Below are 24157 nucleotides of genomic sequence, written 5' to 3'. Positions count from 1 at the left end.
TAAGCTTGTTTTCTTGCATTATGTGCCCTTTCTAATGCTAATATTTGCAGAACGTAAGCCTTTCTTGGTCACAGCAACCCTTCATTTCACTCATCAATTTCATTGCCATTCTCTGAGTTCGTTCCAACAGCTCTACATCCTTAAAATGAGGCCTCCAGACCTGTATGCAGTACTCAAGGTGTGGCCTGACCATTGCCTTATTCAAGGGCATAATCACCTCCTTTTCCCTGCTATTAAAATTCCTGTATATCGTTGACAAACCCCTTGAGCTATTCTTGCTGCCTGTCTGCACTGCTCAGAAAACTTCATATCTGATTGCAGAATTACACCTAGGTCTCTTTCATTCTTCACTTCCCTGAGTGTAGTACCACACAATTGGTATGTTACTCTGGGGTCAACTGCTATCCACATGCACATTTTTTGGATTTATTGATGACTATTTTCTAGAGCAGCATGTTCAAGGGGCATCCAGATGGAGTAATACTCTTGATCTGATTATCAACAATGATTATTCATGCATTAAGAACCTGCAGCTAAAGGAACCATTAGTGATTGCAGTGATCACAGTGTATTGATGTCAGATGTACTAAAAGATGTAACTAAAATTTGGCCTTGAATGCCAAGCTTTTCTAGTGATTAGGCAATTTCTCCAAAATGTAAAGTGATTTCTATAGTGATAGAGTGATACATATTTTTAGAGTTTAAAGCAAATTCTCTATTGTATATATATAGTTTCTGAAAAGTATCAGCGCAAAGGTTCCTAAGAAAGGAAAGACACCTTTTTTTTTTTATATCCTAGCCCTACTAACTACTAATCTATTTCCGCTCTGTCACTAGGTGGCAACGCTCCTTCCTCCCTGTTGAGGGGCCGGAACCCTGGAAGGAAAAGCTCTCACTCTCAGGGTTAAAAGGAACACGAATGATCCAAATATCACAACCATGGATCCCAAAGAGCCGACTCCTTCAGGTCGGAAAAATGAGGATAATGAGACGAATGTAACCAGAAGACAAAAAAAGGACCTAACATTGCTTTGTTCATCTACTTTTATAGTCCTTCTTTCAATGTCAGAACAGCCATTAGGAAAATTGTTGCCATTTGTCATCCAGAAATGTCTAGAAAGTGTGGCTGGTACAACTAGAAATGTCAAGCGTCTGAAATCAGGCGACATTCTAGTTGCGACAGCTATGCAAAAAGACTGCTTCAAATGAGAACTTTTGGTGAGATCCCAATAACATTCTCTTCCCAATAATAGCCTAAAACATCAAAAGGACTAATTTCTGAATGGAACCTTATTAGTGGCTCAGAAGAAGAAATTAAAAATGGGCTGGAAGATCAAGTGTCATAGCTGTGAGAAGGATTAAAGTTACTAGAGATGGTATACTTACTCCAACTAGAAATCTCATAAACCACCTACCACCTAGCAGGAATAAGGAGGTGATTATCCTCTTGTATGAGGCAATGGTCAGGCCACACCTTGAGTACTGTACACAGGTCTGGAGGCCTCATTTTAAGAAGGATGTAGAGCTGTTGGAATGAGTACAGAAAGGGCAACAAGATTAGTGAATGGAACAAAGGGTTGCTCTTACGAAGAAAGGCTTAAGTTTTGCAGATTACAGTGTCTGGAGATTAGGCACCTGCGAGGTGATCTGATTGAGGTGTATAAAGCCTTGAATGGTTTCAGCATGCTCAATGCTGATGGGATTCTTCTTCTTACTCAGAATAATCACCTGAGAGGGCATAAATTCAAATTGAGGAAAGACAGTTGTAGGATAGATGTGTGGAAGTTTGCCTTTAGCCAGCAGGTAGTTGGTTGGTGGAACAGACATCCATCCTTTGTTGTGGAAGTTGATAGCCTAAATAAATTTAAGGCTGAGCTGGACAGGTATTTGGAAAGAATGGAAGGGTGAAATGGGAGCGGTTTTTTTTTTTTTTTTGTCTGATGCTGCATAAGTTTGCTTTCTTGCATCATATGCCTCTACTAATGCTAATCAGTGAAGCCCGGATATCTAAATTGTAACATCGGGCCATACATTCTGAACCCTCTCCACTGCTTTAAATTTCAAAAGTGTGGTCATTCACAAATGGCATGCCATGGAGTTGCTTTCTCTTCCACCTGTGGATCTTAGGATCACACCAATCAGAACTGTTCAGCCGAGCAACCAAAGTGTAAGGGACCATTCTGCCTCTTCCAAACATTGTGAATATTGGAAAAGAGAAAAACAGATACAAAAATATAAAGTAGAACATTGTGTGACATACCAAGAAGCCAAGAGAGCCGTACTCCATCTACCCTAAACAGATGCTCCTATGCACAGGTCATAAGAAATAGGTGTACGATACAGACTCAAACAGATTTCACAATTTCTCCATAGAAGTACTAATGATAACCCTTAATGAAGTACTAACCCTTAACTAATGATATTAAGAGTAGGAGACCGGCGGAATTACTTAGCAAGTACAGGTCACTGTTGAAAAAAAGCCGTGAATTAGGGTTGAATTTGAAAGTGTCTGCAATTCTGCCCAGACACAATAGGAGGGAGTATATGATGAGAGCCTTGTCGATCAATTCGGCCCTGGAGGAATTGTGCAAGGCTCAAGGGGTAGAATTTTTTTCAGCCTGGACTGTACTTGTTAACAGGAGAGATTGCTTCTACAGGGATGGGATACACTTAAATAGAAAGGGTGCAAGAATTTTTGCTGATGCTGTCGAGGCAGTGTTAGGTGGGTCGGAAAACTGCTAGTTGGGGGGGATACAAGGACTAATAGATTAACAGTAGCCACTGGCAGAGGTGGAAGTGATTCTTGCACTGCTTCTATTGAAATGAGCAGAAGCCTGAAAAACAAGATGCAGGATATTTCAGAGACTGCTGGGAGTCATTGCGGTACAAGTAAACACATGGGTTGTGTTAGCGTAGCTAAGAATAGAAACAAGTGCATGTATACCTGCGTGTACACCAATTCTAGGAGTTTGGTAAATAAATTTGATGAATTTGAGGTATTGCTCAAAACATCAAAGGCAGATATTGTTGGGATATCAGAGACGTGGTGTCACACAGATATAAGTAATGCGGAACTGGAATTTGGGGAATACAATGTGTATAGAAAGGATAGACAGGACAGGAGGGGAGGAGGGGTTATGCTATTAGTTAAGAAACACATAAAGTCCAAGGAAGTGAAGCCAGTCGACATCGATGGACAGGGCAGTGTCGAGTCAGTTTGGTGTGACATAAGGGAAATCAAAATTGAGAGTAGGAGTGTGCTATAGGCCTAATGACTCTGATGAGTATAATAAGATATTGTACAGGGAAATAGAGTGGGCCAGTAAATCAGAGAGTCTTATAATGGGGGATTTTAATTTCCCAGATATTGACTGGAATTTGTGGGTTGGTCACTCGCGCACTAGCAAGGCTTTTGTGGATTTATTGGATGATTGTTTTCTACATCAGCATGTTCGTGAGGCAACAAGAGGGAGCAATACTCTTGATCTGATTATCAGTAGTGATTCTTCATGCATTAAGAATCTGCAGATAAATGAACCACTAGGTGGCAGTGATCACAGTGTGTTGAAGTGGGATTTACTCAAAGAGGTAACTACCATCAGAGGTAAAGGGAAGGGTTTTTGTTTTCGTAAAGGCGACTATGATGGTCGGAGACAGTATTTAAATTCTATACAGTGGGACCAACTGATGATGTTACCAACAGCAAACTCAAAATGGGAAGCATTCAAGGAACTAATCTTGGAGGCTACCAGGCTTTACATACCAACTAAGAAATATTGTTCAAGGTTTAGGCCTAAATGGTTGTCAGATGAACTAATGAGACATGTGGCAGAGAAGAAAAATGCATGGGATACATACAAATTAATGGGTGACATGGAAGCCTATGATAGATATAAGTTGGTCTGTAACCAAGTCACAAAGGAGATTAGGCAGGCAAAGGCAGACTATGAAAAATCCTTAGCAAAGGATGCAAAGAAAAACAGAAAAGAGGTCTTTACATATTTAAACTCAAGAAGGAAAGGGATGAATCAGATTGGTCCACTGGATATTGATGGTTCAACAGTTGAGGATCCTGCTCAGGTGGCTAACAATCTAAATGAGTATTTTGCATCTACATTCACGCATGAGGAGTTATTCAGGAAGGAGAATGATGTAGGTAAAGTAAACATTGGCAGTGAGCTGGATGATTTTGTAATAACTGATAGGAAAGTGGAGGAGAGATTGTTGAGGATAAACATAAAAAAGGCACCTGGGGTGGATGGGATCTATCATATCATTGTAGGTATATTAATGGAGGCAGCAAAGGGAGTAAGCAAACCCCTAGCCATAATTATGAGAGCTTCTTTGGCCTCAGGGGAGGTACCCATAGACTGGAGATGTGCAAATGTAACCCCAATTCACAAAGGAGGATCAAAGGCTGACACAAGTAATTATAGACCTGTTAGTTTAACTTCTGTTCCAGGTAAATTAATGGAGGCACTGGTTAAAGAAGCACTGCAGGATCATCTAGACAAGAATTCAGTTATAGCTCAGACGCAGCATGGTTTTGTTAAGGGCAGGTCTTGCCTGACCAATTTGATTGGATACTATGATGTAGTCACAAAAGCACTGGATGCAGGGAATAACTTTGATATTATATATTTGGATCTTAGAAAGGCTTTTGATACTGTTGCACATGGAAGACAGCTGCACAAATTGGAGCAGTGTGGCATTGGAGGCAAATTGCTACTATGGATAAGGGGATGGTTGAGTGGCAGAAGACAGAGAGTGGTAATCAATGGACACTGCTCAACGTGGACTAATGTTATTAGTGGAGTTCCTCAGGGTTCAGTGTTGGGTCCGTTGTTGTTTTCGGTGTTTATGAATGATATTGATGATGGGATATCAAGTTTAATGTCCAAGTTTGCAGATGATACAAAGGTTGGCAGGGTTGTTAAGGACACTACTGACGCTATGCTGCTGCAACAGGATCTGGAAAGGTTGAACAGATGGGCTGAGAGGTGGCAAATGAAGTTTAACTTTGACAAATGTAAAGTACTACATATGGGAAACAGTAACCCCAGAGCAACGTATCAACTCTGCGGTACTACACTGACAGTGGTGGAGAATGAAAAGGACCTGGGGGTAATTGTGCAGGCAGATATGAAGTTCTCTGAGCAGTGCAGACGAGCTGCAAGAGTAGCTCATGGTGTCTTGTCAATGATATACAGGAATTTTTCTAGCAGGGATAAGGAGGTGATTATTCTCTTGTATAAGGCAATGGTTAGGCCACATCTTGAGTACTGTATACAGGTCTGGAGGCCTCATTTCAAGAAGGATGTAGAGCTGCTGGAATGGGTACAGAGAAGGGCAACAAGATTAGTGAATGGAACAAAGGGTTGCTCTTACGAAGAAAGGCTTAAGTTTTGCAAATTACAGAGTCTGGAGACTAGGCACCGGCGAGGTGATCTGATAGAGGTGTATAAGGCTTTGAATGGTTTGAGCATGCTCAATGCCAATGGGATTCTTCATCTTGCTCAGAATAATCACCTCAGAGGGCATAAATTCAAATTGAGGAAGGACGGATGTCGGATAGATGTGCTGAAATTTGCCTTTGGCCAGCGGGTGGTTGGTTGGTGGAACCGACTTCCATCACTTGTTGTTGAAGTTGATAGTCTAAACAAATTTAAAGCTCAACTGGACAGGTATTTCGAACGAACGGAGGGGTGAAATGGGAGTGGTTTTTTTTTTTTTTTTTTTTTGGCTGATGCTGAATAAGCTTGCTTTCTTGCATCATATGCCTCTACTAATGCTAATGCTAATGAAGTCCATTTCAGACTGGGCCCGAGCACTACTCAAGAAAAACGTAATACAATATGCCGGAAGTCAACTGAACAAATGGAAACAGAAGCAAGCAATCAAGCTGATGAATCGTTACTAAAGATTTTTGCGGATGAGGATATGGATACCGGTAAACCGGTATCCATATCCTTCTCGGAAATAGTCTGAAACCTACTCCAAAACCATATAATGAAAACTATAATCCAATGGAACTGCAAAGGATTCCGCACTAATATTCATGATATGTAGGATCTGATTGAATAGCATATTCCAATGTGTCTTTGCCTACAAGAAACTTATCTGAGATATTAAGACTCTACCTCAATAAAGAACTACACGGCATATCGAGAAGACAGAGTAACAAATGGTACGACCCATGGTGGCGTGGCAATACTAGTCAATTCTCGCATACTGTCCTGCTTAACATGACTCTTAAAGCGGTTGCAGTACGCATAGCAACTAGATCCCTTATAACAGTAATAACAATATGTTTCGCCAAAACAAGACTTACTACAACAGGATCTAGATGATATAGTAATACAGTTGTCTCCCCTCCCCATCTGCATACTGGGCGACTTTAATGGACATAGCCCTACAGTATGTGGGGTAACACAATCACAGACTGGAGAGGAAGACAAATTGAAAAGTGGATAGAAGAGAATGATCTAAGCTTATTGAATGATGGTATACATACATATACACATCTTCCATCAGGAAAAAGCACAGCTATTGACCTGTCCATAGTTTCAATTATGTTATTTCCAATACTGGATTGGTCAGTACACAGTGATCCTCTCAGTAGTAATCACTATCCAATAATCACTACCTTGGCATTAGGAGCTGCATGTGAGTTACGTAGATGTCCCAGATTGAATGCAAATGAATTTAGTATTTAATGTCACTTTCAGAATATAAGATCCATTGAGAAACCTACAGGTATCAATGAATCAAATTTCATTATGGGTGAAGTATAATGGATACATAATACTTCATCTGTCCATCTCCATCATTGTCTTCCAGGTTTTCTTCTAGTTCCTCTTAGGTACCATTCTGTTATTTTCTTAGTCTATCCATCATCATGTCTTCCAGCTATGTGTGCTACCCAAGACCATTTTAGTTCTTTAGTTTTGATAAGAATGTCCTTTCCTTGAGTTTGCTGCCTAATCCATGTTTCTCTTCTTATCTAACAGTCTAATTCCCAATATAATTTGTTCCATTCTTCGCTGTGTAGTTCTCATCTTCTCTTCCATTCTTTTGTTGAGTGTCCAAGTTTCACTTCCATAAGTCATGAAGGGAAGTATACATTGGTTCATTAGCTTAGGTTTCACGCAAATTCGGATATTTCTCCACAATATCCCAATATTTCCTGAATGCTATCCATCCAAAATTTATTCTTCTCTTGACTTCCAGCCATTTATCATTATTACAGCTAATGTTTTGTCCCAGATAAGTATATGACTCCACCTTTTCAATTACTCTTCCTTCATTGATTATATCCCTTTCTGTGGCATACTTGTTCATCATTACTCTTGTTTTAGCGATATTCATCTTTAGTCCAAAATCCTTACTAACTCTGCATAACTGATTAAGATTTTCCTCTAATTCTTTTAGATCGTGGCTTATGACCACAATGTCATCTGCAAATCGTAAATGGTTTAGGTAATCTAGATTCACATTGACTCCTTTCTGCAACCAGTCTAATATTCTGAAAGCTTCCTCAAGGGCAGCAGTAAACAATTTTGGAGATATTGTGTCTCCTTGTCGAACTCCTTTCTCAATTTTAAATTTGCTAGTCTTTGTTTAGTCTAATAAAGGAGGTGGCATTCTCATATATTTTCTTCAAAATCATAATATATGGCATATCTATGCCTTGTCTTTCCAGTGCCCAAAACATTGCTTTATGATGTATGGAGTCAAATGCCTTTTCATAATCCACAAATTCCAGGCATAATGGTGTTTTGTATTCATTTGCTTTTTTCATTAGCTATGATATTACATGAAGGTGAATTATAGTTGAGAATCCTGTCAACCGAGAGAGCAAGCGAGCCAGCTTGCTCTCTCGGTTGATTCTCATCAAGTATTCTTTCTAAGCAGTTAGTAATGACCCTTGTGAACTTGTACATGTGGGATAACAAGCTAATTGGCTATAATTTCTGATTTATCTACTTTCTTATGCAGCAAAACTATGATTGCATTATTCCACTCCGTAGGCATCACACCTTTTCTAATGCATTTTGTCAAGAGTCTTGCCAGTTTTTGTGTTATATCTCTTTCTCCCAATTTTAACAACTCTATAGTAACTTCATCTTCCCCCAGGGCTTTCTGATTCTTCATTTTCTTCAATGCATGTTCTACCTCATCAGGAAGGATATTGGGTATGTCGTATGTGTTACTAATTTGCGATCCATGTTCCCCACTGCTGGCATCATTCCCTCGCCCCTTGTATAATTCTCTATAGTAGTATTTGAATTATGCCGTCTCTGCTATTTATAAGTACACCGTTGCTATTCTTTAGTTTCGGTATCATTTGTCTTTCTGTATTACTGCTCATGGCTGCTGATTTACGTCCTTTGTTTTTGCTTAATGCTTTTTCTACTTTTCTTGTGTTAAATCTTCTTGTGTCCTCTCTGAGTCTCTTTCTAATGCCTTTGCATAACTCAGCATACTCGATTTTCTCCTTGTCAGTGTTTATCTTGCTCTTCATTTGTCATCTTCGGTTCATCATGACAAGTGTTTCTTGACTAATTTTTTCTTCTTTGGATTTCTTTTTACTTATAGGTTTCTTGGAATTTCAGAAAGTTGTAATATTCCTCGTCGATATCTTGGTCCTGAGCAGTCTGCAGAAGCTCAAACTTGTTCTTAAGTTCCAGTACATACTGCCTTTTTCTTCTCTTTTGTTATCTCAAAGCGGGTGGTTAATTGCTGGAACAAACTTCCATCTCTCGTTGTGGAATTTGATAGGTTAAATAAATTTAAGGAGCAACTGGACAGGCATTTGGAGGGAATGGTGTTATTTTTTTTGGCTGATGCTGCATAAGCTCATACACTTGCTTTCTTGCATCACATGCCACTACTACTACCTTCGTATTATTTACTCGAGACAGTTTTTTCCTTTCTTTTCTTTCATCTATATCAACTGTGCATCTTACCATTCTGTGATCACTGCCAACATTTACCTTGTTCAGGACGGTAACATCATTCATGATATATCTTCTGTTAGTGAAGATGAAGTCGATTTCATTAGTTGTTAATCATTGGACCTAATACTAGATATTAAGCTGAATTTTTTTTGAACACATAAAATATATCTTGGATATTTGGGAGAGTAGCTCCATGCCGGTGAAGTTTTTACAGCTCCAGCTAATAGAGAAGTTTTTCTTACATTTTTGTTGTTTAATTAACTTAATTGGCATATCAATTTTTTACTAGAAGTAGCTTTATATTCCTAGTTACAATAGTTAGTTTATTTTGAATTTAGGTAGAGATTTTATAGGTTATTACTTAGTATCAGTAAAACTTGTACCATTCAAAACTTTCTGCCATTGTTATAGTATGTTAAATCGATACAGAATAGTGTAACATATATCTCTTTGATAGCATAAAGTATAACGTAAAACTAGATAGTTTAATATGTAGTACTGTATTAGGAACTTTTAGCTAAATATAGTATTGTCAAATAATCAATTAAATTTATAAATCTTATTCGTTTTTATGGTTAATTAATTTGTATTTAAATGGAAATCGTGGCCTAGACCAGAGCAGCAAAGCAACATGCACAAATTAGCGGAAGTGCTGTGATTCGTGGGAGAACTGAAGGGGTGATTCTCCAACGCATCACAGTCTAAAAAAATGTGTAAAATGTGACATGTTTTGGACCTTTCTTGAACAGGACATGATCTAGCCATAGAGGATGTCTTTGTGTTGTGCTAGGTGCAGAGAATGTGAAGAAATTAGGTGCCAACTCAGCATTCTGATAGGCATCTATGAGAGTTTGAAGAGTCGGGTAGATACCCTCAAAGGAATTAAAATGAGGACCCATCAAGCTTGCCCAATTCAACTCCAGAGCTCACTCTTGTGAACCAGGCAACACAGTGGCAATCTTCAGGGCAGAATGCGTTGATCCCACAGGAGCTAGTATTGTAGGTGACTCGATTGTCAGGAAACAGGAAATATATTGTGCAAAAAGGATAGGTGGAATAGAACCAGGGTATTGTTCTCTACAACATCATCAAAAGTTGATGTTGTAGTGCAGATATCATCTTTTAAGGCACAAAAGGTGATATCATTGTACACGTTGGCACTAATGATGACATTAAGTGTAGGAAATCTGCAGATTTAAAAATTACAGGTTAATGCTGAAAAAAAGTTGCGAGTTGGGGTTAAATTTGAAATTGTCTGAAATCCTACGCAGACACGATAGGAGGGAATATGTGATGCGATCAATTTGATCTTGTCAATCACTTCGGCTCTGGAGAGATTGTGCAATGCTCACGGGATAGAATTTTTCTCAGCGTCGTCTATGCTGGTTAACAGGAGAGATTGCTTCTATGGGGATGGGATCACTTAAATAGAAAGGGTGCAAGAATATTTGCTGATGCTATCGAGGCAATGTTAGGTGGTTCGGAAAACTGCTAGCTTCAGGGGATTCACAGAATAATAGATTAACAGTAGCCGCAGGCAGAGGTGGAAGTGATTCTTGCACTGCTTCTATTGGAATGAGCAGCAGCCCGGAAAGCAAGTTGCTGGGGATTTCAGGAACTGCTGGGAGTCATGAAACAAGTAAATACTGGGATGAGTTAGAGTAACTAAGAGTAAGAACAGGTACATGTATACTTGCATGTACACCAATAATAGGAGTATAGTAAATAAATTTGATGAATTTGAAGTGCTGGTCAAGAGCAGCAAAGGCAGATATTGTTGGGATATCAGAGACACGATGTCACACAGATATAAGTAATGCAGAATTGGAATTTGGTGTTAGTTAAGAAACAAAAAATCTAAGGAAGTGCATCCAGTTCACATAGAAGGACATCAATTTTGAGTGAGTGTGGTGTGACATAAGCACTGGGAAAGCAAAAATGAAGGTAGGAGTTTGTGTAGGCCTAATGACTCTGATGCATACACTGAACAATTATGCAGAGAAATAGAATGGGCCAGTAAATCAGAGTGTCTTATAATGGGAGATTTTAACTTCCCAGATATTGACTGGAACTTGTGAGTTGCTCACTCGCACGCTAGCAAGGCTTTTGTGGATATATTGGATGATTGTTTTCTACAGCAGCATGTTAGAGGCAACCAGAGGGAGTAACATTCTTGATCTGATTATCAGCAGTGATTATTCATGCATTAGAATTTACAGATAAAGGAGTCAGTAGGTGGCAGTGATCACATATACTGATGTGGGATTTACGTAAAGATGTAACTACCATCAGGGGTAAAGGGGAGGGTTTTTGTTTTGGTAAAGTTGACTACAGTGGTCTTAGAGATTTTTCAATTCTGTACAGAGGACCAGGTGGTTTTAACAACTGATGATGTTACCAAGGAACTGATGATGTTACTAACAGCAAATTCTAAATGGGAAGCATTCAAGAAAGTAATCTTGGAAGCTACTAGGCTTTTTGTTCCAACTAGGAAATAATGTTTTAGGTTTAGGCTCAAATATATATCAGATGAACTAATGAGACTCGGGGTAGTGAAGAAAAGTGCATGGGATGCATATAAATTATCAGGCGACAATTTAGAAAGCCTATGGTAGATATTAGCATTAGTTGAGGCATATGATGCAAGAAAGCAAGCTTATACAGCATCAGCCAAAAGGAAAGAAAAAAAAAAAACCTTCCCATTTCATCCATCCGGTCACTCCAAATGTTTGTCTAGTTCAGCTTTAAATTTATTTAAGCTATCAAATTCCACAACAACAGATGGAAGTCTGTTCAAGCAATCAACTACCTGTTGGCTAATGGCAAACTTCTGCACATCTATTCTACAACTGTCTTTCCTCAATTTGAATCTATGTCCCCTCCGGTTCTTAATCTGCGCAAATGTAAGTATCCCGTCAGCATTAAGCCTGCTCAAACCATTCAAGGCCTTATATAGACCTCAATCAAATCACCTCACAGGTGCCTAGTCTCCAGATGCTGCAACTTCCAGAAATCTCGTTGCCCTTTTCTGTACTCGTTCTAGCAACTCTACATCCTTCCTAAAATGAGGCCTCCTGTATACAGTACTCAAGGTGTGGCCTAACCATTGCCTTATACAAAGGGATAATCAACTCCTTGTCTCTGTTAGCAAAATTCCTATATATCATTGACAAAACTCCATGACCTGCACTAGCAGCTCGTCTGCACTGCTCAGAGAACTTCATATGTGACTGCACAATACCCCCGGGTGTTTTTCATTCACCACCTCCCTGACTGTAATACTACAGAGTTTCTACGTTTCTCTTGCGTGACTGCTACCCATATGCAGTACTTTGTATTTGTCAATGTTAAACTTCAGTTGCCACTTCTCATCCCATCTGCATAACATTTCTAGAACCTGTTGCAGTAGCATAGTCTTTAGTGTCATTAACAACCCTGCCAACCTTTTTATCATCTGCAAACTTGGACATTAAGCCCGATATATACCTTCATCGATATCATTGATAAATACACAAAACGACAATGGGCCCAGCACTGAACCCTGGGGGAGTCCACCAATAACATTAGTACATGTAGAGCAGTGTCAATTTATTACCACTCTCTGCCATCTCCCACTCAACCATCCCTTTATCCATTACACTTGCCCTTAATGCCATACCACTCCAATTTGTACAGCAGTCTTCCATGTGCAACGGTATCAAAAGCTTTCCTGAAATTCAAGTATATGATATCAAAATTATTTTTTTATCCAGTTTCTTTGTGAGCACATCATAGTATCCAGTAAAATTGGTCAGACAATACTTCCCCTTAATAAATTCAGGCTGTTTCTGAACTATTGCTGCTGTATTTTCTAGCAATCCTGTATCAACTCTTTAACAAGTGACTCCATTATTTTCCCTGGAACAGAAGTTAAACGAACAGGTCTATAATTATTTGTATCACCCTTTGAACCCCCTTTGTAAATTGGCGGTACATTTGCACATTTCCAGTCCATTGGGGACCTCCCCTGACTCCAAGGATGCTCTCATAATTATGGCTAAAGGTATGCTTACTTCCCTTGCTGCCTCTTTCATTATAACTGGATAGATTCCATCTGCTTCGGGTACCTTTTTTATGTTTAAATTCAACAATTTCTTCTCCACTTTGCTCTTAGTTATCACAAAATCACTTATCTCTCTGTTAGAGTTTGATAAACTTCTGAAATTCCCTTCCTTGAATAACTCCTCATGTGTGAATGTAGATGCAAAATACTCATTCAGTTTTTCAGCTACTTGAGCAGGATCATCAGTAGTCGGACCATCTATGTTAAGTGGACGAATCTGATTCATCCCCTTCCTTCTAGAGTTTGCATAAATAAAGAACTCTTTGCTGTTATTCTTTGTGTCCCTTGCCAAAGATTTCTCGTAATCTGCCTTTGCCTGTCTAACCTCCTTTGTGACTTGATTACAGACTACCTTAAATCTGTCACAGCCTCTGTGTCACCTGATAATTTATATGCATCCCATGCATTTTTCTTCTCTGCCACAAGCCTCATTAATTCATCCGACATCCATTTAGGCCTGAACCTTGAACAGTATTTCTTAGTTGGTTTTTAAAAGCCTAGTAGCCTCCAAGATTAAGTCTCTGAAGGCTTCCCATTTAGAATTCACTGTTGGTAACATCATCAGTCGATCTCACACTATATAAAATTTAAAAACTGTCTGAGAACTCTGTAGTGATCTTTACGAAAACAAAAACCCTTCCCTTTTTCCTTGATGGTAGTTACATCTTTAAGTAAATCCCACATCAGTACACTGTGATCACTGTCATCTAGTGATTCCTATATCTGCAATTTCCTAATGCATGCGTCATCACTGCTGGTAATAAGATCAAGGCTATTACTCCCCCCTGGTTACTCCTCGAACATGTTGCTGTAGAAAAAATCCTCCAATAAATCCACAAAAGTCTTGCTAGTGTGCGAATGACCAACCCACAAGTTCCAATCAATATCCTGAAATTTATAATCCCCCATTACAAGACATTATGATGTCTTGATCAGCACATCAAATTGATCAGCACATCAAATTCATCAATTTTATTACTGTACTTCTAGATTAGTGTACATGCAAAACAACAGCTCAAGATGACTCTATGATGACTCCCAGCAGCTCTTGAAAATAATTACTTTCGCTTCTGACTGTGGCTACCGTTAATCTTTTAGTCTGTGAATCCCCCCAAACTAGCAGTTTTCTGACCCACCTAATACTGCCTCGATTGCATCAGCAAATAGTTCTGCACCCTTTCTATTTAAGTGTATCCCATCTCTGCAGAAGCAGTCTCTGCTGTTAGCAAGCACAGACCACGCTGAAAAAATTCTACCCCATGAGCCTTGCACACTCTCTCCAGGGCCGAATTGATTGACAAGGCTCTCATCATGCACTCCCTCCTATCGTGTCTGATCAGAATTGCAGACACTTTCAAATTTAATCCTAACTCACGACTTTTTTTCAGCATTGACCTGTACTTGTTACGTAAATCTGCAGATCTCTTACTCTTAAAGTTGTTAGTGCCAACGTATACAACAATATCACCTTTTGTGCCCTTAAAAGATGATATCTTCTCTACAACATCATCAACTTTTGCCCCTTCAGACATACCCTGGTCCTGTTCCATCTATCCTTTATGCATAATATATTCCCTGTGTCCCGACAATAGAGTCACCGACAATAACTAGTTTTTGTGGGACCAGCGCATTCTGCTTTGGAGATTGCGGCTATGTTGCCTGATTCACAGGAGTGAGCTCTGGCATTGAGTTGGGCAGCTGAGAGCTTGATGGGTTTCTCATATTAATTTCTTCGAGGGCATTTACCCTACATCTCCAACTCTCATAGATGACCAACCAGAATGCTGAGTTGGCACCTAATTTCTTCACAGTCTCTGCACCCAGCACACAGAAAGACATCCTCCTTGGCTAGATCATGTCCTGTTCTAGACAGGGCATGATCCAGCCAAGACATGATCTGCAAACATTTCACATTTTGTACATTGTTTTACACTTTGATGCGTGGGAGAATTGCCCATTTCGGTTCTCCTTCAAGCTACAGCACTCTGGCTATTCTGTGAATATTGCTTTGCTGCTCTAGTCTGGGTCATGATTCCTTTTAAGTATAATTTAATTAACAATGAAATTTAATAAGATTAATAAATTTTTTTGATAATACTGGCTTATATATAGAAATCTAACATTTCAAAGGCTAACGTCACAAAGGCTAACGAAATAAGATTATGAGAAATATTTGGAAAGGGTGTAAAGAAAAACAGCAAAGACTTCATTACTTATATAAACTCTAAAAGTAAGGGAATTAATCAGATTGGTCCACTTGATATCAATGGTTTAAATGATTGTGTAATAACTGAGATCAAAGGGAGGGGAAATTGTTGAAATTAAACATAAGAAAGGCACCTGGGGCAGATGGGATCTATCCAGTTATATTAAAGTAGACGGCAAAGGAATAATTAATTCCTTTAGCCATAATTATGAGAGCATTCGTTTACTTGGGAAGTCCCCATAGATTGGAGATGTGCAAATGTATCTCCAATTCACAAACTTGAGTCAAAGGGTGACACACGTAATTACAGACCTGTTAGTTTGACTTCTGTTCTAGGGAAAATAATGGAATCACTAGTCAAAGAAGCATTGCAGGATCATCTATTCAAGACTGCAGTAATAATTCACACACTGCATGGGTTTGCTAATGTCTTGTCTGACCAATTTGATTGGATACTATGACGTGGTCCCAAAGGAACTGAATGCAACAAATAATTCTGATATCATATACTTGGATTTCAGGAAAGCTTTTGATACTGTGCCACAGTATCAAAACTATTGTACAAAATGGAGCAGTATGGCATTATGGGCAAGTTGCTACAATGGATAAAAGGATGGTTGAGTGGGAGAAGGCAGACAGTGGTAATCAATGGACAATGCTCTATGTGGACTAATGTTATTAGTCCACATAGAGCATTGTGTGGACTAATGTTATTAGTGGTGTTCCCCAGGGTTTGGTGTTGGGCCAATTTCGTTCGGTGTTGTTTTGCGTATTTATCAGTGATAATGATGAAAGTGTATCAAGCTTAATGTCAAAGTTTGCAGATGATACATTGGTTGGCAGGGTTATTAATAACAGTAATAATAGTATGCTGCTGCAACATGATCTGGAAAAGTTGGGCAGATGTGCTGAGAAGTGGCATCTGAAATTTAACATTGACAAATGCAAAGTACTGCATATGGGTAGCAGTATCCCCAGAGAAATGTACCAAGTGGGTGGTATTACACTCAGGTTAGTGTAGAATGAAAGAAACCTGAGGGTAATTGTGCAGTCAAATATGAAGTTTTCTGAGCAGTGCAGACAGGCTGCCAGAGTAGGTCATGGAGTCTTGTCAATAATGTACAGGAATTTTGTTAGCAGGATTAAGAAGGTGATTATCCTCTTGTATAAGTCAATGGTCAGGCTACACCTTGAGTACTGTGTGCAGGTCTAGAACCCTCATTTTAGGAAGGATATAGAGTTGCTAGAATGTGTACAGAGAAGGCAACAAGACTGGTGAAGGGAACAAAGGGGTGATCTTATGAAGGAAGATTTAAGTTCTGCAAATTGCAGCTTCTGGAGATTAGGTACCTGAGAGGTGATCTGATTGAGATGTGATGGATTGGCCTTGAATGGATTGAGCAGGCTGAATGCTGATGGAATTCTTCCTATTGTCAGATTACAAACCGGAGTGGGCATAAACTGAAATTGAGAAAAGAGAATTGTTGAATAGATGTGCAGAAATTTGCCTTTAGCCAGCGGGTAGTTGATTGCTGGAATAAACTTCCATCTGTTGTTGTGGAAGTAGATAGCTTAAATAAATTCAAGTAAGAGGTGGACAAACTTTTGAAGTGAATGGATGGGTGAAATGGGAAGTTTTCTTTTTTTTTTTTTTTTTTTTTTTTTTTGTTTTGTTTGATGCTGTATAAGCTTGCTTTCTTGGATCATTTGCCTCTACTAATGCTAATGCTAATATACAAGCTAACAGCTTAGAGAAAATTAATATACTGACCGTGAGGTTCTGACCGTGATACTTTACTCTCTCTGTATTGAGCTCTCATCAGTTCTTGTTTAGACTGTGGTGTATTGGTATACAACTCTGCTAGAGAGTACCTTAAGATGGCTTAATTTTTTACAGCACGATGCTTTTAGTTTCTCTTGGTGTCTTTAGAAATTCATGTGCTTCACAAATTTTCTACAGATTTGTGAAGTACATGAACCTCTACTTCATCATAGCAGCAAGATACTACTACTTAACTATGCAGTCAAAATTTACAGTTTTTCATCTCTTTCTACTCACTTATATCTCTATGAATCCCAATGGACAGAAATAAACTGAATGAAACCAAATATTACAGAAGTAAGTCCAGTGAAAATAAACCTGCTATTATAGGAATGAATGATGTAGCACATTGCTGGAATGTAGATTGTGATACAATCTTTCAAGATAAAGTAAAATTGATCCTCCTTGGTTTAAGTACTCATTGTCCTCTCTGTGATAACTATTTCATTCAGTGGTGTAAACTGGCCTTTATGAATCTTTCATCAAACAACTACATGAAGCACACATGCATTCTCTTCAAAACATATACCGATGGCTCAAAACTATAGTCATAGATGTAGCAGCAGTATTCTTAACTTACTCTGTCTTTGTATACAACTGAATGCAGCAATTTTACTCTTGAACTGTACTTTATGCAGTTAGCAGTAGAACCCTTGCACATCTCATCATTTTCAGTGCATATAATAATAATGATAATAATAATGATAATAATAATAATAATATTATTATTATTATTAGCTACATGCTGCAAGGAAGTCTGAGGCTTATGCTGCACCAACCAAAAAAAAAAAAGAAAAAAAAAAAAGAAAAAAAAAAGAAAAAGAAAAAAAAGGAGTCAAAAGTAGAAGAGAATCACCAAGAAAGAGAAGAATGATGACATCCAGCTCAGGACCCTAGGTGTGCCAAGCCCATACTCACCAGATGTGAGCCCCTGGGGTTAGTATATAGACTCATAAGTGCTATATCTGTTTTACAAAAATATACTGTCTCTGCTCATCTCATAGTGAAGAAATAAGATCTACTCCGATTCAACTGAAAGAAATGCATCAGACAGTTTTTTTGTTTTTTTTTTTGGATTCCTGCTCATACTGGAAAACCAGGAAATGGTCATGCAGATCAGTCAGAAAAAACACCCATCTGACAAAGATACCTCTCATTTCAAAGTTTTGCTTTTGACTTTAGGCAGGGGTGTATTTAGGGGAAGCAGAGGGGGAATATGCTCCCTTAACCATGTGTATAAGTGTTCCTAGGTCTATCTAAAAAAAAAAAAAAACACTCAAAAACCTGGCCCTTATGATGATACCTGGTTATGATGCAGATTATAAGTAATGCCATAAGAACAGATGTTGAGATCAGTAGATATAAATATGGCACATCCAAACAAAAGATAAGCTCATTTAATAATAAAACAGTAACCTTCTCTCTAGAATATTATAATGGAGGCTAGGGCATGTATTGGTTATATTTATTTAATCCATATCTTCTTGCTTATTGGGGAAGACCTGCCTGTGATCACATTGCCAATCTCCATTCACAGTTAAATATATTCTCCTAAACTGTACCTAAATTCAGAGTGACAAGTATACAGCTCTTAAGTTCATATCATCTTTATAGAAAACTCTAACATCCCAGCATATAATTAGAGAGACTAATCTCAGTGATTTCTTTACCTTTCTAAAGTGAATAAACCTGTGCATTCAGTTTAACTCTAAACCCATCTGTTGTTTATACATCAACATTGCATGTAAAGAATATTAAAAGGCACAATATGGCCGCCACAGCTCTGGTGCCATAAAGCATTCAAAAACAACAACACTTAATTTTAGTAAAACATTTGTTGTTATGCTACACAAATGAATATTTGTATAAATTGGAGTAGTGTAGCATTAAAGCAAGTTACTACTGTGGATAAAGGAATGGTTAAGTGGTATGAGACAGTGAGTAGTTATAAATGGCCACCACTCTCTGTGGAATAATGTTATGAGTAGATTTGTAGGTCTCAGTGTTGTATCCTTACTTTTTTTTTAATATTTATTGATGTATTTCATGTTTGATGTTTAAGTTTGCTGATTATACAAAAGTGTGCAGGTAATTCAATGGTAGTAATAAAATTATGCTGCTTCAGTGGTTCTGGAATTGTTATTACCCAAACAGCAGTAATTCCAGAATACTGTACCTGTGGATAGCATCAAACGCAAGGTAGATAATAAAGGAAAAGACCTAGGGACATTAATACAATTTTGTACGAAGTTCTTGGAGCAGTGTAGGCTGCTAGAGCAATGAGTGATATGCAGGAACTTTGTGGCAAAGAGGTGATATCCCACTGTATAAAGCAGTGGTTAGGCCACATTTGGAATAATGCATACAGTATTCCAAATGTGCCCATCCTAAAGAAGGTTTCCAAACCTCATATAGGATGGGCGTAGTGCTGTTAAAAAGAATGTAGAGAATAGCAACAAGGTTAGTTGGGGGCACAAAAGAATATTCTTATTGAAGCTCTGGAGTTCTGGAAATTGCAGCATCTGGAAAATATTCATCTAAATTATGACCTGATTTGAGACTCTGAAATTATGGCTCTGAAGGAGTCTAGCTCTAAAACGATTTACCCAGAGGCAGCAATGCCCAAAATTACACAGTGATATGAGGCCCTGACATGTCTACTTATTTCTTTTTTATTTTTGTGAATAGTTTTTTTTTTTTTGTTTTTTTTGAAATTACTTGTTTATTTAAAATTATCTTAATGAATTAAAACACTTAATTAAATGATATTTTTATTTTTTAATGAAAATGTATTAATAACTAAAGCAAAATAAATTATAGAGTTCAGGACTACAAAGCAGTCCTGACGTCTATAATTTATTTTGGCTAATTGTGTAAATTCTGTGCTGTTTGGCTAGCAGTTTTATTTTAATTGCAGTATATTGTTGGCTTTATGAATGTGGAAATAGTAAAGTATGACGTTTGATGAAGTGTGTGGTGTTCAATAAAAATTTAATTTTGAAGAAGAGTCTTAGTGGTTAGAGTCTCATATTTGAATTGTTTTAGTCTTAATTATATAAAAATATACTTAAAATTTATGATCTGAATATTATTTTATTATCTGTTTTTAAATATTGGATTTTTTTGTTGTTATTGTGAGATGACTTGGGTTGTTGAAATTCACTAAATTCTTTATTGTTTGGTAATATATTTCATCAGTTAAAAAATAAGTTTTTCAACTTTCCTAAAAAAAAATTTGAGAAATTTTTATAAACTTTAAAGCTCAAATTTACTTTTTTATGTCAAATATATTATATATTTATTAGGTGGTGAACCAGCAAAAGAAGGAGAAGCGCCAACATTTGTTGAAAAACCAAGAATCATTCCAAAAGAAGGAGGAAAATTGATTTGTATGCAGTGCCGTGTAAAAGCTAAGCCCATTCCTACCTTGACATGGTATCATGATGCCAAAATTGTAAAAGAGACCAATCGTGTTAAAAGTCAGGTTATTGAGCATGGTAGAGATGAATTTTCTGTGATTCTTGAAATTAAGGTAAATATTTTTAAGTAGAAGTGCAAGTGGTATTTAATGTTTATCTGAGGTTGGACCATAAATGGGAGTTAAGTAAAATTATAACTTTATAGCTGATTTCAAGCTGCATTTTTAATACAGATCACATTAGTGTAAGTGGTGGCTAAAATTGCTCATTGCCCTTTCCCCTTGTACTTGTTCCAGCAGCTCTACATTCTTCCTAAAATGAGGCTTCCAGACTTAAGATGTGACTTGACTGTTGCCTTATACAATGGGATAATCACGTCTTATCCCTGCTAGCAAAGTTTCTGTATATTATAGAAAAACCCCATGAGCTGTCATGGCAGCCTGTCTGCACTGCTCAGAGAACTTCATATCTGACTGCATAATTATCCCAGGTCTTTTTCATTTTTCACTACACTGAGTGGAGTACCACAGTTGGTACATTACTCTAGGGTTACTGTTACCCATATGCAATGTGTTGCATTTGTCAATGTTAAACTTCAGTTGCCATTTCTCTTAGCTTATCTGCCTAACATTTTTAGATCCTGTTGCAGTAGCATACTGTCAGTACTTCATTAACTACCCTGCCAACCTTTGTATCATCTGCAAACTTGAACATTAAGCCTGATATGCTTCATCAGTATCATTCATACTGATGAAGCATATATTTATCAATGATACTGATATACTTTATCAGTATCATTGATAAATATAGAAAACAACAGTGGACCCAATGCTGAAACCTGGGGGACTCCACTAATAACATTATTCCACAAAGAGCAGTATCCATTTATTACCATCCTTTGTCTACTCCCACTCAACCATCCATTTATCTAAAGCATCAATTTGCCCTAAATGCCACAATGCTCCAATTTGTACAACAGTCTTTTATATGCAACAGTATGAGAATCTTTTCTGAAATTCAAGTATATGATATCAAAATTATTTTTTCCATCCAATTCCTTTGTGATCATTAGCATTAGCAAGGGCACATGATGCAAGAAAGCAAGCATATATAGCATCTAACAAAAAAAAACAACCCTTATTTCACCCATCCCCTCGCTCCAAATGTTTGTCAAGTTCTGCCTTGAATCTATTTAAGCTATCAATTACAACGACAGATGGAAGTTTGTTCCAGCAATCAACCACCCGCAGGCTAAAGGCAAACTTCTGCACATCTATCCTACAACCGTCTTTCCTCAATTTGAATTTATGCCCTCTCAGGTGATTATTCGGAGCAAGAGGAAGAATCCCATCAGCATTGAGCATGCTCAAACCATTCAAGGCTTTATACACCTCAATCAGATCACCTCACAGGTGCCTAGTCTCCAGACACTGTAATTTGCAAAACTTAAGCCTTTCTTCATAAGAGCAACCCCTTGTTCTGTTCACTAATCTTGTTGCCCTTCTCTGTACTCTTTCCAACATCCTTCTTAAAATGAGGCCTCCAGACCTGTATACAGTACTCAAGGTGTGGCCTGACCATTGCCTTATACAAGGGGATAATCACCTCCTTATCCCTGCTAGAAAATTTCCTGTATATCATTGACAAGACACCATGAGCTACTCTTGCAGACCGTCTGCACTACTCAGAAAACTTCATATCTGCCTGCACAATTACCCCCAGGTCCTTTTAATTCTCTACTACTGTCCGTGTGGTACCACAAAGTTGATACGTTACTCTGGGATTACTGCTTCCCATATGTAGTACTTTACATTTTTCAATGTTAAACTTCATTTGCTACCTCTTAGCCCATCTGCTCAACCTTTCCAGATCCTGTTGCAGCAGCATAGCATCAGTAGTGTCATTAACAACACTGCCAACCTTCGTATCATCTGAAAACTTGGACATTAAGCCTGATATACCATCATCAGTATCATTTATAAATATAGAAAACAAAATGGACCTAGCACTGAACCCTGAGGGACTCCACTAATAACATTAGTCCACGAAGAGCAGTGTCCATTGATTACCACTCTCTGTCTTCTCCCACCCAACCATCCCTTTATCCATCCATAGCAGCAATTTGCCTCCAATGCCACGCTGCTCCAATTTGTGCAGCAGTTTTAATCACATCAGAGCATCCAATCAGATTGGTTAGACAAGATTTTCCCTTCACCTTAACCTCATATAATGGTTCCTCCCCAATATGGGATCTGTGTACTAAATAGTGAATGTTTTTAACACTTTTAGCAATGGCTTTTGCCATTTACTTAAATCACATTAATGCATCCTATTATGCCTGATATAAACTTCAAGTTAACACACTCACTCACTCACTCACACACACACACACACACACACACACACACACACACACACACACACACACACACACACACACACACACACACACACACACAGTATTACTTATTTGTAAAAGGCTAATGCCTGTCATCAATATGAGGAATGGCTTGGTAACTGCTTTAACTTGTCTGTAATTCTTGTCAAGTTTTGAAGGATATGAGAGATCCAACCTAATCATAGGAGACCTACTTTCAAGTAGTATAGAACATATCTGATGATATAAAATTACTTTAGTTTTAACTTCAAGGGAAAAAATCATTTATAATAAATGCATTACACACAAAATATTCATTGGGCACAATGTATTTTTTTTTTTCTAGTTATAGGGGAATTGAGAACTTTTTTGTTGATACCATATCACCCATTCCATATCATTTTTCACATACCACCCTTTGTCTACCAATCTATACTTATCAATTTATTATTATTATTATTTTTTTTTTTTATTGGATTCAGCAAGTTCAATGCTGATGCATTCATCCTCTTGCTCAGACTACACGTAGGAGGGAACATAAATTCAAATTGAGGAAACATGGTTGCAGACTCTCTGTGCAGAAGGTTGCCTACAGGCAGCACTTTTAATTAAATTGGTAGTGTGAATAAATTTAAAGAAGAACCAGACAAATTATTGGATGGGATGGACATGTGGCATGGGAAGTTTTTCTTTATTTTTTGGCTGATGCTGTGTAAGCTTGCTTTCTTGCATCATTTATAACTACTAATGCTAATACTGAATTGCATAACTTACTACACCAATCAGCTAATCAGGGTTGTTAGCTATATATATATAGAACAGTACACTTAGTTATTGTTTGAGAGGTGTGGGATTCAGTTCTTAGCATTAGTAGAGGCATATGATTCAGGAAAGTCAGTTTATACAGCATCAGCCAAAAATAATAAATAAATAAAAAATTCCCATTTCAGGCATCCATTCCCTCTAAACCTTTGTCCAGTTCTTGAATTTATTTAAGCTATCAACTTCCACAACACAGATGGAAGTTTGTTCCATCAATTAAACACCCTCTGGCTAAAGGCAAATTTCTGCAAATCTATACTATTCTACAACTGTCTTTCCTCGATTTGAATTTATGCCTCCTTTGTTCATAATCTGAGCAAGCTCAAGGCGTGGCCTGACCATTGCCTTATACAAAGGGATACCACCTTTTCCCTGCCAGCAAAATTCCTGTATATTATTGACAATACCCCATGGCCTGCCCAGGCCACCTGTCTGCATTGCTCAGAAAA

General features: G+C 38.0%; 1 protein-coding gene across 1 annotated transcript in view; it reads left to right on the top strand.

The window, feature by feature from the left end:
- Positions 1-24157, top strand: part of LOC150087120 (twitchin-like) — a 3511780-nt gene that overhangs the window by 283850 nt on the left and 3203773 nt on the right. The window contains 1 exon segment of the mRNA XM_090372971.1: positions 20396-20622. Within this exon segment, the coding sequence (XP_090229097.1) occupies positions 20396-20622 (227 nt within the window).

Source organism: Mastigoproctus giganteus, chromosome 4, assembly GCF_048544385.1.
Source record: "Mastigoproctus giganteus isolate SK-2022 chromosome 4, ASM4854438v1, whole genome shotgun sequence".
In the NCBI taxonomy this organism is placed as follows: domain Eukaryota; kingdom Metazoa; phylum Arthropoda; class Arachnida; order Uropygi; family Thelyphonidae; genus Mastigoproctus; species Mastigoproctus giganteus.
The sequence above is the reverse complement of the archived record's forward strand: the minus strand, read 5'-3'. Positions and strand labels throughout refer to the sequence as shown.